We start from the raw sequence: 12,518 nt of genomic DNA, 5'->3' as shown, positions 1-12,518 counted from the left end.
CACCCACAACGGACGGCGAGGAGCCCACGCCTGATTCTCCAAGATGCAGCAGAGCCAGATGCTTGGGGATGGGGGGCTCTCCTCCTCTGCTAACGGCCCCACAGCCTCCGTTTACGGGCTGTGCCCTGTCTGGTGTTTATCCTAGTGGCCCGCCGCCAGCAAGATCAGCTACGTCGTGTCACAGTGCATCACAGGCCTCGTTTGCCACTGCGCCGTGTGGGCCCGATGCTGTGCCGCATGCCTGCGATGAAAGGCCCGCGAGTGATCGGCTGCGCGCTTCAGTGCTAATTTCGTAAAGCTTCCTTTTGTTTCTTGGTCATAGACTTGTGGACACATGTTTGTTTTGAAGTAATCCAGCTCTGAGAGTGTACCTAATTAACTTAAGCAGGGCTTATTAGTCCTGTTAACTAAAACTCCCAAATCTACAAGTATTCAAAAGCAGCCTTTAAGGTAGGATTAAGGCAAAGACGAGATATCACAAAATAGAATTGGGGCCGGCTTTCCTGAAGCTGCCGTGGGGCTACCACTCTGAATTCCCCTGGACTAACTCCCCCGTTCCATCCGACAATCACTCTGGCGTGTAACAGGTGCTCAGTGAACATCTGTGGGATGGACAAACAGGCTCCATCCAGCATTTGCATCATGTGTAACATGTATTCAGTGCTCAGTAAATATTTATAGGATAGCTTGGTGGGCAGATGGACAGGTCCCATCCACTCCAGTGGCACTGCACACAGTAAAAGCCTAGTCACTCGTCATGAATGGGGTGGATGAATGTTCCCTTAACAGCAAGGAACCTTGTAGCAATAACCTCATCTTCTCTTCCAGGTGACCTGTGTACCATGGCCGACTACGCCCGCCTAAAGAATGTCCTTCTGGCACTTCAGACACGCCTGCAGCCTCGCCAAGAAGGGGACAGCGAACAAGACCCTGCCTCCCAGAAGCGCCTCCTGGTCGAATCTCTGTTTAAGGACTTGGACGCAGATGGTGATGGCCACCTCAGCAGCTCTGAACTGGCTCAGGTGAGTATTGAATTACAGAGGCATCCAGTTTTCCATTTAGCATGTAAATGAAGAGTAGAGAGATTCACGTGAGGAGAGTGGTTTGTAACTGTCTCTTACCAGTATGCCAAGGAGGCCTCTCTCCTGCTGCAAGAAAAGGCCTTTGCTCCAGGGTCAAGATCAAGAGCTTATGTTCAAAACCTCTGAGAATTTCTTAAAAACAAAACGATGTCAAGCATCTTCTTCCCACTAGCCACCTTCAGCCAGTATCTACAAACAAGCTTTGAAACACTCATAGCTAGCTGGCAAAGCACACACTTCCGGGGGGCTGGTGTCGGCATTAGGAAATCTTTTCTTCCTTGAGTCTTTCATTTTCCTCGGCTAGAAGCAGGCTTGGTTTTCACTACACATCATCGGAGCTATAACCTGGGTGTCCCCAAGTCCCCTCCCCTGGGACCTCACTGTTTTTTAGTCCCTGGATACCAACAACCCAAACCCCAGACTGCTTGCTTGCAGGAAGCTCTGCTTCCACCCCCAAGCACTGTTTTTCCTTTTGGAAAAATGCTCAGATTGGGCCCTGTGATTTGCCTCCCTCCCCAAACCCGGCACACGTGTCCCTCTGTCTATCTAAGAAGTGGTAGGAGGACAGTTAGCAGCTATAGCAGAGAGAAGCAAAGAAGAAGCCTGGGACCCAGCCACTGCCAAATACAGGGAGGACCTTTGGGTGCTGGCTGCAGGAAGGAGGCTGGAAGGGCCTGCATCCTGCTCCTGCTTTGCTGGTTTGCCTCTAAGGGCCTGGGGCCCTGAACCATACCAGGCAGATGCAAAGATACACAAGGAGAGCAAGGTCACAGACAAGAAACGAAGGCAAGGTCACCCCGCCCAGGCACGAGGGGAGTGGGAGAGGAGGGGAGGGCGGGGGGGCTCATCCCCAGAGACTACAGAGTGCCTACCTTTGATGCCACTTTAAAGAAACCCTGCACGCGATGTAGTGACCTTATCAAAGCTGTGACCAGGTCACCAGGAAGCACTGGGCTGGGGCACGCCCTCACACTTACTGGGCATCCTCTTTCCCTGAAGTGTAACAAACACAGAAGGGCCCCTTACTGTGTGGTGTAGTAGCTGAGGACACAGGCTTTATGGTCAGAGGACCTGCGTTCAAGTCCCGGCAGGTCTCAGGAGACACTCACCCCTCTCTGCCTTCGTTTCTTGTCTGTGACCATCAAGCTAAGACCCAACAAGTGCTCAGCACAGTGCCTGGCACATGTTACGTTCTCAAAAGGTGACAGTGGTCAGTATCAATGTCATTGTCATCATCTTTATAACTATTACCTCCTCACCAAGCCTTTCAGCCATCCTCTGCTGTGCGGTAGGCACGACTGTCATCTCCACTTCTCAGATATTCTTAGATGAGCAAACACAGGTTTCAAAAAAATCAAGCCTGAGTCGTGTTCACTGCTTAGAACATGATGGAGCTGAGATGAACCCCAGCTGGGCTGCTGTGTGTGTACCCACTCTCCTCACAGCACAGGGGTGTCCCTGGGGGATAATCGTTCCCACCAGGAGGCTCCACCTGCTCCTCTCAAGGTCCTGCAAGTACCCACAAAATCTGAGTACGGAGCAGTCACCCAGAGGCTCTGCCACACCGGTCCCCCTCTCAGGGCCCTCTACTCTGGCCAGTCCAGAGCCTGCTTCCTGGAGCATGCTGGGAAACACAGATCCAAAGACACTTACAGACCCCACTCTGCTCAGCCACACCTGGGCAACACATACAAGTTTATCCAGGGCCAGCCTCCCAGGCATATTCCAACTCAGCCGTGCCAGCCAGCATGTCACTACCTCCATCAGCACTAGCCCCCCCACCCACTCCCAACTATGGCTAAGACCCCAAGGGACAGGGCCAGCGAACCACACGTGACCCAAGCTGCTCTAGGAAAACCTGGGTCCTGTTAGTTACGGTTCCCTGCAGGAAGAACCATCTGGCAGTCTCCCAAGCTACAGGCTGTGCAGGGAGCGCCAAGGACAGGCAGCTGTGGGCTCTTGGCACCCCAGGCCCACATGGCTCCCTCGTAGCTGCCAAGTAAACAGAATTTTCCTGGTCATGTTGCTCTCTAACCTGGTAGAGACGTGCCCCAAGGCACCTGAAGCCATTAGCAAGCATGGTAATTGGACTATGATTTCCTCTTTAAAATTTAATGTATTTAAAGTCCATTTCATAAATCTGCCAAGCACAGCCCAGCTACAGTGGGCCTTTCCTTGACACCGAATCAAAGGCATCATGGAAAAACTTGTCGGTCCTATGAAAAGTCAATCAATTTCCAATGCAGAAATAGACAAAGGGAAATTTCCATCTCCGGAAGATTGATTTCAGACGTTATGGTTGATCTCCCTTTTATCGAACTCTCTTATTTGCTGGGTGAAGGGTCATTTTTTTAACATTATCGCATTAAATTGCCTTTAACATAGCAGACCAAGCTGAGACTGTTAAATAAAGAGAAACTGCCTCTGCCCCCTCTCCCTTCAAAAAGAAAATAAAATTTTCTTTCTTCTGAGATTTCCTTCTGAGCGTTTTCCCTGCAAGTCACACGGGCCTCTGGTTCCAGCTGAGTAAGAGTGCCTGGAATTTCTACCCTTAGTCACCTTTTGTCATGTGGCCGGTCATGCTGGGGAGATCTCTGTGCCCTGCGGCCCAGGCCACATCCAGAGAGGAGTTCACAAGGGCCCACGCATGACCCCTGCACCAGAGTCTCAGGGCCAGATGTTTGTGTCTCTGGCAGGACAGGGCCGGCAAAGACAGGGGATCAGGCCTAGGTCAGCAGAATCTCAGCTGCCCCTTCCTGGGGGATGAGCTGTGGCTAGCTGACACAGCCCTGAGAGGGTAACAGCCAGTAGGACAGGGGTAGGGAGGTCCTGATGGAGGAGGGACCTTTCGGCTATACACAGTTGGGAGCCAGGGGGCCTCGTTCCCATGTCGAACTGCCACTATTTGTTTGTCGAGTATATTTGGGCAGGCCCCTTCTTGTCTCTGTTCCCCATCAATAGCATAAGAGGGTAGACCAGGTGGCCTCAAAGATCCTTCCCACCTCAGACTGTCTGGGATCTGTCTGCCTAGACAGAGAGAAGACATACGTGAACACTAATCCCAACTCTGCCCTAACCACTGTATGGCCTTAGGAAAGCCCCTCTCTGAGCTTCAGTTTTCTCATCTACAAAACGGAACAGTTAGTTGGACACGACAAAACCAAAGAGCTTCGGGTGCTCCCCTTGGCCCACTAAGCTGTCACGGGAGTCCTCACGCCACCTCAGGCCAGTGACCTCAGGCTGGTGGCCTGAGCCGTGTCCCAGCAAAGCCCACAGCTCTGGACTCATGCCAGCCTCCGACCTTGTTCCCTTCCTCATCCGCAGCATGTGCTGAAGGAGCCAGACTTGGAAGAGGACTCCTTAGGGTGCTCACCAGGTGACCTCCTACGATTCGATGACTACAATAGAGACGGCTGGCTGACCCTCCGCGAGTTCTGCACGGCCTTCCGTAAGTCAGGCCCCAGGCGGGCAAACGGGCTCATGGCCCCAGGCATTCCTGCGCCAAAAACGCGTCAGGGCCTGGAGTCTGTCCGCAGTTGTCTCCAAGGCTGGTCTCTTTTATAGATGAAAGCAGTTGGATTTGTTTCGCAACAAGCCTGAACTTTACGAAAAGGGTAAAGGCAAGCAAATGGGAAGAGGGGGCACTCGCTCTTTGCCTTTTGGACAAAGGCTCGTCTTGCTGTGGTTGGCCATGGTTGAGGAGCCCATTAAGCCTGTGATTTAAATGTGACCGAGAGCTCGCTGCTAGACACCTCGGGGGATCCTGGGACTGCACATGGAGAGAGCAGATTTTAGGGCTGTCCCCAGGCTTCGGCCTGGCCCCTAGGGAGCTCTGCCTGGGGACAAATCCTGTGGGAGGGTTGTGGAGGTTGGGCCAGGCAGAAGCAGGAACCTTAGCAGAGTTCAGCAGTGAGAAATGGGAAGAGCGGTGCTGGGCCCAAACTCGAGACACGAGGGGATATCTTTGTCCCAGAAGAGATGTAACCCCTTTATGACAGAAAGTATTCAGGCTCTGTTTAAAGCTGGTAATGCATGTGCCCTCTGGGATGCACCCTTGGACTTGACCTGCAGGCCCCGGAATTGGGGAAGTAGGTGTGAGATCCCCAGATTGCACTGAGCCTCCGAGCCACAGATCTTGGCATCCTCCCCGCACCCCAACCTCTACCAGGAGTTCTACTTCTCAGGAACACGTCACTGCTTCCTGCAGCCATCTCTTTGTGCTGTTGTTATTCCAGTCACAAGGCCAGAGAAGGAATTCTTGTGATTCATTGGCAAGAAGGACTCTTGTGGTGGATAGAAGAGGCACGTGTATGACATAAGAGGAGAGAAACAAGTGTGATCCTTCCCTGTGGGAATGTCCATGAGCTTGACATGGGGGATACCTTTCTAGTTCACAGCATCCCTGTTGCCAAGCACCAAAGTCCAATCCCTGTTACAGGGCTCTGCTTGTTGTGCCCATGACTAGGTACGGTTGGTTCCCCATCATCATCCTCCCTGCCCTCTGTTAATACTCGTGTCTGCTTATAGTAGTTTAGAATAATGTGTGAATGACTGACAGGCTTGGCCTGCTGTGAGAGGTGTTCGCTTTATGGATCAAGGAGCTTATTCCCTGAAATAAATCTCTAAATTTTAGAATGTGTGCAAGTATCGGCAGCTCCCTAGACCTTGATTGTGTTGGTTGTTAGATTTTTCAGGAATTTTTGAAGGCAAACAAATTATTAGTAGCTTTAAATTGGCCATGGGAACATTTACACCACAGAAATTTACACCATACAAATGCTACATAAGGGGGCTGGGAGGGGAGGCTCTTCTTCCTCCGGAGAGCCAGTTGGTAAGCATTGACCTGCACATTGCTCCTGTCCCCAGAGTCCACCTCCTGCAATATCCTCTCCATTCATCTCCCCCATACTGAGCCCCCCTGGTGACTCCAACCCCACAGAACCTGGAAAAGAACACTGGGGTGGTCAGGGCAGATGAAGGGAGAGCAGCCCTCCACATCAGGAAAAGAAGCAGTACGTATTCTGGGGACACTTCTGAGACACCCCCGGTAGTGCTGTCTGGGCTCAGGCCTCTTAGCAAAGGAGCAATGAAGGAAAAGGCTAGCGCAGTTTAAGAGCCAGGGACCAAGGCTGGGCCTCAGGACTTGGGGGGTGCACGAGGCATCACTACTCAAATGACCCAAGGTGGCAGCATTGTCCTGGTACCCAATTCCACAGAAGCCTCTGCTCCACGAGTTCTATTCCTGAGAATCAGTCTAGGGCCAAACAGGAGGCTGTTGGCTTAATTCTCGAGGTGGAAGCCTCTTGGCCTCCCTGTTGCAGGTCACGAGAGGCAGGAGCTGCCTGTGGAGGAGAGGTACACCATCGCTTCCCCTTCAGCATGGGTCTCACGTAGAGCAATGTGATGTCTGTTTCCTTCATTCCCAGATTATTTGAAAAGCATTATAATCATCATTTTTAAAGCAAATTACATTCTCCTGTCACCGTGGACGTGTTTTGAACCAGGCAACCAAACCATTCATCACAGCCCAACACAAATAATAGATATGCAATAAAATGTAAACTCACAGACATTAAGGAAGCCACAGAATGAGTTAACCTGCTATAAAGGCCTGACATGTGGCTACTCAGAGCACGCGGGATCAATGGTTTTTCAAAGTCATAGGAACTCTAAACTAAATTCCCAGAGCTCTGGGGATGGATTTATGGTTTAGTGAATGTTAAATAGGTAATTGAAGTGAGACATATAGGTACAACTTATTACCCAGAAATCAATGGGCATTAAAGAAATCTCACTACAGCTCAGAAAGTAGTAGCTCCAACATGTCAACAACAACATTTTGGATTTCATTTTAAAAACTAAAGCCGATGCGCTGGCAAAGGTCGATACTTTAAAATTGTGTTTTCTGGTCTCTATTTTGCCAGCGTGCTTGGGTACTAGGCTGGATGAGGTCTGTTGGGTAAGCCTGGCACTGACTCGGTCGCTTTATTAGAGGATGGGTTTGGGGCATTTTCCCTGGAGAAGTGGGTTGTATTTACAAGCTTTGGCGTTGGGGGTCTCCTAAATGACATCTCGCACATCTGGCCCAGCCATTTATGAGAAGCCATGTTCGCCATTGTCTGCAGCTGCTGCGAGCGATGTCAGCAACCCCGTGACTGGGCGTTGCCTGTGCTCAGCCGAGCTGGGTCGTGGGTGGTGGGTGCTGTACGGTCCTCCTGGCTCTGTAGATCAGGTGACCCCTCCCCAGGGCGGAGAGCAGAGGACAAGTCCCTTAACCATGGAAGTCAGTTCAGTCTTTTTCTGGCTGTCAAACGGAGCTAAGTCTTCTAGTCACCCGTCTCTGTACAGTGACAAGAGTGAAATATGAGGGTGGCCTCCCTCTCGTCCTCCATTCATCACCTAAACATTCTCTTCAAGTTGCTTTTGGCTTTCCGAATCACGGGCTGATCTAGGAACTAAAGGCACAGCGTGCCCTTATCATGTGCCCTCCACTCTCCCTCCCCTCCCAACAAGCAGCAGAACCGCTGGTCCCCGCTGCAAGGCAGAGACCCAGGCCCCAGGGTCACCGGTGAGCATGCCAGCCCTGTCTGTGCATCACAATAAATTAAAAGTTGCTCGTTTAAAAAGCTTTTCAATAATGCATGTTTTTGCACTTTTCTGAATGCTCGGGCTGGGATCTTGGGAAAAACATGTTGCTTAAATGAGGATTTTTCTCTTGCTTTAAATTCGTTACAAGTTTCTTCTGCTTTTTAGAAAGATACTTGTCCTTTTAATTAATCCTATGAGAGCAATGTGTTAGATGCAAAGGAAGGTTTTGAGCAGCTAGCAGTGCAGGAGGGCGGGCCTCACCCGTGAATATCCGGGACCACAGACACGTAGTATCCAGGAGGGAAACCCATGTCGGGGGCCACAGGGGGCTGGCCATGTGGATGGGACACCCACCCCTCAGCTCCAGGCAAGCGGGGGCGGGGTGGGGTGGGGGAATGGATTTTGTCTGATTATTACAATACCTCTGTATCCAAAGCAACTCTCAAACAGTTGAAATGGTCGCCCGGTGAATTTACAGCTATTTTTCTGCCATCGTTGCTACAAAATGAAAGGATGGTGCCATGTCGTTATCCTCTAGAATGAAAAATGCCCAGCACGGGCCAAATGCCATGCCAGACACATTACCTCAGTCAGTCCTCATAGCCACCCTGTGATGAGCAGGATGACAAAATACAACAATGGCAAGCACCCCTCCCCCCGTCTGCCCAGCTCCCTATCTGCATAGGGCGAGTTCAGACGAGGTTTAGATGGCCAGGAAACCACTTCATCCTCCATTTGGTTCCTGGGTTTGGGATCATGAGTAGCAAGATTTCAGATAGCTTGAGATTTATCAAAACTTGTCTCTAAATCTATTTGGCTCTTGAGTGTATGGAACGAGTAATACTTGTGGACCAGTGTCAGTCTGACCAAGGCCAGGACCTTCAGTGGGCTGACTCCCCTAACCCCAAAGGGAGGTTGCCTTGCACAGGACTTGAAGATCAAGTAGCAAAAATCACTGATTCACTGCCCTTGATACCTCATTTGCTCAGGGGCATAAAACAGTTAAATTGGAGCGGCCAAAGGAAGAATTGAAAACTGAAAGATAGAAGGTGCTGTGAGTCTCACCACTCCCTCCAAAGGGCAGAGATAGGGGTGCTTTCTCCTCACCTCAAGCGTAGAGAGACAGGCTTCAAGGAGGCTCCCCCATGAGCTTGCCGTGTGCCCCTGAAGGCAAAGTCGGTGTGTCATCGGAATGACTTTGCTTGTCAATATCACTTTAGTTAGTAGTGGGCTCTTAATACTCAAGTTGTGTAAAATGATACCTAACATCTATCAAGTGTCAGTACTGTGTATTATTTCCCAATTTTACAGATGAAGAAACTGGAACGGAAGTTAGGTAGCTAACCCAAAATCACACAGTCGACAGGAAGAAGAGCGAGGATTGAACCCAAGTGCCTGATTCCAGAAATTTCTTATGCACTTAAAGATACTTTGCAACTCATCAACAATCTCCAGTAAGGAATAGCTCACTGTTCCCACAGTGGGTTTTCCTAAATTTCAAGTCCCAAGCGCAATGGTCCCCCACTCCAGTAAGTCTTCCTCAGTCTCTCTTCCCTCTACCATCCCCAAACACCTCCCTCTGTGTGCCCACAGCTCTGAGTTCATCTCTACGTATAACAAGACTGCAGACTGATGGTTAAGAGTGTGGACTGAGTCAGACCTGGTTCGAATCCTCGTTCCGCCATTTACCAGCTGTGTGACCTAGGACAGTTCTGTAGCAGCAGTTAAGCTGGGCTTCAAGTTCTTCATCTGCACAGTGGGTGTAATCACCACTGTCCCTGAGCCAGGGCTCGCTGCCCAACACACGTAGAAACCAATACGACAGCACAGGCTTCGAGGGAGAAAAAGGCTTTATTGCAAAGTCAACCGGCAAGTAGACAGGAGGCAAGTCTCATATCTGTCTCCCCGATCAAGGGTTTGGGTGGAATTTAAGGGGCTTCAGTACCAGATCTTCCTAGACAATGAACCCTTTGTTTTGGAAAGTGTTTCAGCGTTCAGACTCCAGGCGTGTGCAGGTCCTCTGGCTCTATGACGGGGGCGGGGGTGGGGACTGACTTTGGTTCCAGGTGTGATTTGCAACATTTTTCCTGTTGCCCATGCTCCGGTTGCCTGACTTGCAGTTTTGTTCTGTTGTCTGACAGGATAGGGCCAGTTTGAGCCGGTTCTGCAGTTACGCCACCACATAGGGTTACTCAGGACTAAATGAGGTCATACATGTGAAGTGATGAGAATGACCCCTGGCGTGTGGTAGTGCTAAATAATCATCGACCGTGATGGAGGTGGTGCCAGTTATGATGACGATTTCTCTGTGCGTTCCCACAGCCTCTCCATCTCAGCCCTGTCACCCTGTGTTACGTCATTGTCCTCCTGCCCACCGTAGTCCTGAAGCTCCTTGAGGCAGAGGCTGTTTTGCTCACCATGTGCTCCTGCCCAGCATGGGGTTTGGCACCCAGGAAGCCATTGGTAAATATTCGCTCAGTGACAGGATGAAGTATATGCAGAAATACCCTTGGCATCCAGAGGTCCCTACACAATGCAGTTCTCACGGAGGTCCCAGAGGGGCTTTGCGTGTCTCCAGGGGGGCCTCAGGGAAGAAGGACCCTAGCAGGAGAGTACCAGTTAGGCTGGACCGGTCAGCAAGGCCTCCCCACAGCCACACATCCCGGATCCGCTGACTGTGTGACGGTGTGAGGTGAGCCCCTGATGCCCACGTGGGCCTAATGCTCCTTTAATGAAGACAAAAGCTACTTGTCCCGTAAAGCTCCCTTCGTGCTCCCAGGGCCTCTAATTGGCCCTTCAGCCCTCCTCAAGATAAGGATTCTCTTAGGCTGTTAGGCCACCTGCCCACTGCTTAATTACCTCCACCTTCAACAACTGTGTGTGGAGATAAGAACTCCTGCTCAGTCTGCTCCTTGGCCCTGTGGTGTGCGGGGTCCACAGCCACATCCCCAGTAGAGGCAGCTGACCCTGGCCACGAGAGGCCCAGGCTTAGCCGGTGGTCAGCTTTGCTATTTCTGTGCAAATCCATGCACCTTGGGACATAATTCATTAGCACAGAGTGTGGGTTTGTATTCTTTCTGAGCTCAGCTCCTGAGAACCTGAAGCACATCTGCACAGCCCCTGCTCGGCTCTCATGGCCACATCACAAAGACAGAGCTTGACACCCACAAAGGAAGACGCAGCATGGGGTTTTAGAGTCTCTGCCACAGCATGCCTTGTGAGAACTGGACACCCTGACAGCTCAAGGTCCCCCATGGTGGGCCGTGGCAGGCCAGGAGGCCAGGCCTCTCGAGCAAAATCACTGAGCACAGAGCCCCAAGCTCCCTGACTCAGGTCAGTGCCAGAAATATTCAAGGAAGTGATCCATGTTGGATCACTGTGGAAAGAGGAGGTGCTGGTGTGGGCCAGCCTCTCTGAAATGGAGAGCGTCTGGGCAGGGGGGTGCTGGCCCATCCCCTACTTGGGCACACATGGAGAAAAGCATCTATTTAAGGGGCAGGCCGGCTGGCCAGAAGGTTCAGAGGAGCCTGGCCGGGGCTGGGAGACCAGGCATGAGGAAAGGCTCAGCAGCTGAGACTGGGAGCTGAGGAGGAAGAGCCCACTTTGCAGCTTGCAGTGGGCAGGTGACATAGCCGTGAGCAAGACCAGCAGGCCCTGCCAGCATGGAGCTTGCATCTGGCAGGGAGGCAGTTGGGGAACAGAAAAACAACCAGATAAACCAAGTAAACGCTGGGACAGAGAATAACTGTGCAGGACTGGCAGGCAGGACCCGTTCTCCCCAGAGGTGTCAGGAAGGGACATTTGAGATGGGGCTGCATGGATGAGGTAACCAAGCAAAGGACGGGGAGAAAGGTGACCCATACAGATATGGTTCTGAGGGGATAAAGGGCTTGGGTGAGTGAGGAGGCTGTCACGAGGGGTGAGGTGGCTGATGGGTGGAGCCCCAAAAGGTAGAACTTGACCAAGAGGCCAGGGCTTGGAGAAGGCAGATTTAGGCTGATCTACGGAGGCTTCCCCCAGCCGGCCACCCAGAATTATGGGAGTTGCAGGGGAGCAGAGAGGCCTTGTCACTGCAGGTGCACCAGCTCAGCTAGTCGCTGTAGAGGGTGCTGGTGTCAGCTGGAGAGCTGGACTTGGCCTTGGAAGCCCCTTTCAGTGATGACTGTCAGGATAGGAACGTGAGCAGAGCTGCTGTCTACGGTCTCATGGAACCTGTGCCCCAGCGCCTGAACTCGGACCTTGCAGGCTCCAGCCAAGGACGTCCTCGTGCCTCCAACTGCCCTGTCCTGCCACTAGCAGCCCCTGGTGGGGGCTGAGAGGTGTTCAATAAGGGCCTCACCCCAATGGGGAGTGGGGCTGGTGGAATGGGGCTGCCCTACTGCGCATGTACAGGGTTCTGGGGTGGAACAGTCTCACCCCTCATCGCACAGTGGAGGGGTCAGTTCTGAGCCAGAGCTGCTGCTCGCCAGCGGTCTCACCCACCTCCACTTTCTTCTTCTGGGACGTTCCAAACCCAGACGCCTCTTGCCCTTCTCAGAGGCTCTGCTCCTAACAGATGTGTTGTCAGGACCAGCACTTTCTAGCCATTGTCTGGAGCTGAGCCTTCCAGTGCTTTCCATTTTTAAAGATCCCAGCTGGAAGCTGTCAATGGCCTCAGTGCAGAGCAATTGAATAGTAGAAAATGAACTAATTACAGGTTGTTATTGAAAATCTATTATATACAAATTGCAGAAAAAGCTCATTAAAATATGATGCTTCAGTGATTTTTTTTTTTTAAATCCTCCTCTTGGAGGGAGAGGCAGGGGCAGGGTGGCTAGATACCTGATCCTCACCGTTCATGGTCAACAC

General features: G+C 51.6%; 1 protein-coding gene across 1 annotated transcript in view; it reads left to right on the top strand.

Annotated features, from left to right (window-relative positions):
• The window catches only part of FSTL4 (follistatin like 4), a 362,076-nt gene that overhangs the window by 238,614 nt on the left and 110,944 nt on the right, over positions 1–12,518 (top strand). Inside the window, exons 4-5 of the mRNA XM_011362303.1 lie at positions 829–1,022; positions 4,407–4,530. Of these exons, the coding sequence (XP_011360605.1) occupies positions 829–1,022; positions 4,407–4,530 (318 nt within the window). The remainder of the gene's footprint in view (positions 1–828; positions 1,023–4,406; positions 4,531–12,518) is intronic.

The sequence above is a fragment of the Pteropus vampyrus genome, unplaced genomic scaffold, assembly GCF_000151845.1.
Source record: "Pteropus vampyrus isolate Shadow unplaced genomic scaffold, Pvam_2.0 Scaffold74, whole genome shotgun sequence".
Classification (NCBI taxonomy): Eukaryota; Metazoa; Chordata; class Mammalia; order Chiroptera; family Pteropodidae; genus Pteropus; species Pteropus vampyrus.
This window is presented reverse-complemented; position numbering and strand designations above follow the sequence as displayed.